General features: G+C 53.1%; 1 protein-coding gene across 1 annotated transcript in view; it reads right to left on the bottom strand.

Annotated features, from left to right (window-relative positions):
• Positions 1-172, bottom strand: part of Mex3a (mex-3 RNA binding family member A) — a 5110-nt gene extending 4938 nt beyond the window's left edge. Inside the window, 1 exon segment of the mRNA XM_023713807.1 lies at positions 2-172. Coding sequence (XP_023569575.1) covers positions 2-172 — 171 coding nt within the window.
• Positions 173-4345: the final 4173 nt, after the last annotated feature.

Here is a 4345-nt window from a genome sequence, read left to right as displayed (position 1 = left end):
CCGTGGGGGCGGGGGGCTCCCCCAAACCCAGGAGGCAGAGTTGATCGAGAGCCAGCTGAAGGGCGCGCTCGTCTTCCAGCAGCCCTCGGTCCTTAGCGCTTCCCCCGAAACATCCTAGTTCTCCAAAGCCCCCATTTCTTTCCATTATTCCAGATACCACTAGACTAGGCATGGCGAAACAAAAGCTGGGGGAGAGAGAGAGAGGGAGAGAGAGAGGTGGTGGAAGGGAAAAGAGGAGAGAGGAGGGGAGGGGAGAGGAGAGGAGGGGGTGTGTGGGGAGGGGGAACAAAGAACTGGGGAGGGGGGAAGAAAGCGAGATAGAAAGATAGACCCTCCCCCTAAACCCCCCTCCCCAAACACCCTGTAACCCGACTCCCCTCGCCCCAGCCCCCGCGGTGGGGGTGGGGGGAAAGAGAAGCGAAACCCAGAAAGCAGATCTGCTCTCCTCTCCCGGGCGACGGGGGGCGGGGGTCTGCGGGATCTCTGCCCCCACCCTCCTGCCTCGGGCCCGAGAGTCTCTAGCCTCCGCCGTCCAGACGCCCCCCTCAGGCTCCCGCAGCGAGCCCCAGTCCTGGAGCTGCGCTCGGCGGCCCCCAGCGGAGCCCAGCCCCTTCCAGCGCTCAAACTCTTTTGTTTTAAATGAACTGGATGGAGCAGCATGGAGCGGGCGGGAGGGGGCGCGCCGGGAGCCCGGGGCACGCCGGGAGTTGTAGTTCCCGCCCGCGGGCGCGGGGACGAATGCCCGACCTGCGGAAGAGAGGGCTGAGCCGTGCAGTCTCCACCCGCTGTTCCGAAGCAGCTCTAGGGCTGGGAGAGACGTCGAGTCCCCCTCTAATTAAGGGGCAAAAGCGAAGAGAGGGGCGGTGTGCAGAAATGTGCCGAGAGTGCGAGGGCTTCTGCGGGCTCTCCTCTCGGAGGCCGAGTCTCTCCATCCCGGCGGGTCCCGGGTCTTTTTCTTATGGTAATGCGGGCCCGGGGCGGGAGCAGCCCCCTCGGTCGCAGCGCCCCCTCCCTTCCCTCCCCTCCCGCCCTCTGCGCCCTCCGAAGCGCCCGGGCTCCGGCGCGGGGTGTCCTCAGCGGAGCAGACAAAGCCCGCGGTCGCGATGCGGCCGGACAGGTCTCAGCGCTGCGTGGGGACCAGGAAGGGCTGGCTGAGGTGAGGCCCCGACAAAGGATGGGGTCCCTTATCCCCGAGGAGCAAACTGTGGCCCATCACGCCCCCTCCCGGCCCCCAGTGTCGGAGATCCCTGAGGCGCCGGCTGGGAGGTGAGTTAGTTCGCGTCCCTGTGAGCAGCGAGGGGCGGGAGGCTGTCTAGTGGGAAGAGGAGGAGGGTACAGGGTGGAGGACAAGAGGGGCGGAGGATGGGGAGGCAGGAAGAGTCTGGAGTTGGGGATGAGGGCCTTGAACTTTGGCTGTGACCAAAGGAGGAAGAAGAGACTGCCGAGGCGCTGGGAGCCCCGGCTTTCTCGCGCGCACGGGGCGCGAGTATATCCTGGGGGTGATTTGTTCCTTAGCAGCCTTCATTCCCTTCTGCTTCTCTCTCCTCTCCCATCGAACACCCTTCATTCAGCCCCTTTGACTCTGGAAATTTGGTGAAATTGCAAATACATTTTTAAGGCTTGGTTCTTTCAGAGAGAGTTTGAAAAAAAGTTGGGAGAATAATGCAGTCTTTTCTTTTCTGACCCCATATCAACATTTTTTTCCTTACTCCTTTCTAAGAGTGCCTTGAGCATTTCTTAGTTGGAGGGCTTGAGGTCAGACTTTAAGATACACTTTCCAAAAGTTTTCTGGAATGGTTGGGTAAGCCAATGGCGGTAGGGTGCCTTTTTTTTTTTTTTTTTTTTTGAGTGTCTTAGAAAGGGAAACTGACCCGAGTTCGAGAGGTAAAGTCCTACTTGGAGGGAGTATGACCTCACAGACCTGACCCTGTGTGTCCCAGAAGACAAAGGTGTTTAACCCAGGCTCCTAAATTGATTCTTGAACAGAGTGAATTAGCATAGCAATGGGAAGGGGAGGATCACCCGAGGGCAGAGAACTATAGGGCTATTTCTCTTGTGCTAGGCTGTTGAAGTAAGAACCATGGGTTGAGGAGCCCTAAAGTCCCTGGGGTTGGAATGAGTGCCTCCTGGATTGAAGATACAACACAAGATTAACCACAGATTTCATTGTGAGATTGAGTGGGTCTGCCAGTCGTAAGGGGAACTGGAAGGGCAGGGCCATGAAGAGTGGACTGTTGCTGACCCTTCTTCCTCTTGTTTGCCTTAGGAAGCTGAATTGGAGGAACTATGGTATCAGGGATCATGGGACTCTGCTGTGGAAAAGTTCCTACTGTGGACCAGGTGACTGTTTTTCATGTTAATAGAAATAGCAAGCGGTTGCATAGGACTTACCGTGGGCCAGGCATTTTGTGGTGCCACCAGCTGGCTTGCGCCTTCCTCTCCCCACCGAAATGAGATTCCCCCCAGACACCCACCCTGAGTTCACCCTGCTGTTGCTTTTCTCCACTAAGCCAATTAAAGCAGGAGGTTAATGATCAAAGAAGCCCTGGAGATTTGGCCAGGGAAGAAAACAAAAGGGCAGAAGTAAGTGTGTGAAAGTGGGAAGGGTGGAGTGTGCAACCTTGGGTCCCTGCCAAGCCCACCTCACGCATAGACAAGGATGAATTAGTGCCATAGGTGTGTTAGTGTACACTCTTAGGGTCACACATGACTCCAGGCAGGTATCCTCTAAGGCAGGAGAGGAGCACATGGGAACCTGATACCTGGAGAGCAGTGTGTGTGCGAGTGCACTTAGGCATAACCTGTGGATCATATGGAGATCCCCAGGTGCAGAAGAGCCTGAAGGTGGGCATGATGAGCTGGGTTTTCAGGTGAGGGCTTCCTTTGTTCAGGGCTCTGCACTGATGGTCCTGAGAGCTAGGTTGCTGTCCATGAGGTCTTCTTTCTCTACCCTACCTATCCTATCTAGAATTATAACAATAGCAGCAGAACACCTTACTTAAATGCCAGAGGACAGAAAGGTGGCATATGCCTCTCTCTAGCCCTGGAGGACAGGCAGGGCTATGGCTGTGTTTGGTTTTTTTTTTTTTTTTTTTCCTGTGGAACTAGGGATTGAACTCAGGCCATCTCCCCGGCCCTGTTTGTTTGTTTTTGCAATGCTGGGCATCATGAACCGTAGGCCTTACACGTGCTAGGGCTCCTGTGTACTAGGTAAGCACTGTGGGACTGTGAACATTCCAGGCTTCTCATCTTAATTAATCATTGGCCCTCGCCCTGGCTACCCAGTGTCCTGCACACAGCCCCGTCCAGAGCAGAGGCTTGATAAGGGCGTGTTGAGCATAGCTACATTTTCAGAACTTCATGGTGGTACAAGCAGAGGGGGCAGGTCTCTGGAGCAGACATGCTATTTGTCAGTTCTGCGACCTCATGCCAGGCAGTCATTTACCACCAAGCCTAGATTTCCTTGAGTATCAGAGGGCAATAATGTGCCAAGTCCCTAGCACAGTGCCTGATTCCTCTTAAGTGTTTAATCATTGTCAGCTTCCTGGTCTTAGTTGTTTTTCTCTTGCAGTTGACTTTAGTCAGATCGTGGTTTTCATTAATTACGTTTCATTCATTCATTCAGCTAGCTACTTCCTATGAGCTTCTGGCATGTTCTAGCCACTGTAGGAGGTTCCGAGTTATCATTTGTCATTTGAAGTCACTTCTAGAAGCTTGGTTCAAAGGTGTAAGCATGCTTCTGGCCACATGGGGAACAAAGGACCCTGGTGAGCTGTTGAGGTTGGCTGTATGTGCTCTGTGTATCTGTGTATACACACACACACACACAAAACACAGACCTGGCTGCAGGGCAGGCCCAGTGACCAAGTAAGGCATGGTGGTGCATGCCTGTAATCCCATCGCCAACCCCGAGAGTTTATCCCATTTCCCCAATCTCTCTACTGCTGTTGAAATGCCTTACCCACCCTCTGGGTCAGCTGAGCCTTCTTTCTATGCTTTCTAGGATTTCCTTTCTTCTTTTTTACTATTCTTTGCTAGTGGGAAGTCCACCTAGCTATCCAACTTCCCTCCTTCCTGCTGAGGTATAGGCAGTTTTCTCTTTCTTTTTTTCTTTTTTTTTAATGGTACTGGGGTTTGAACTTGGGACTTTGCGCTCACCAGGCAGGTGCTTACGCTGCTTACGCTGCTGAGTTATATGGACCAGTTTTCTCTTTCTTGCTTGGAATGCATGTAACTCATTAATTAATTTCAACTAGTGAGAATATATTAGGTAACACTTTGTAGATCACACAAAAGAAATATCAGTCTCTCTCTTTTGTAAAATTTTTATTTATTTATTTTTTAT

The sequence above is a fragment of the Octodon degus genome, unplaced genomic scaffold (assembly GCF_000260255.1).
Source record: "Octodon degus isolate 3935 unplaced genomic scaffold, OctDeg1.0 scaffold00032, whole genome shotgun sequence".
NCBI lineage: Eukaryota > Metazoa > Chordata > Mammalia > Rodentia > Octodontidae > Octodon > Octodon degus.
The sequence above is the reverse complement of the archived record's forward strand: the minus strand, read 5'-3'. Positions and strand labels throughout refer to the sequence as shown.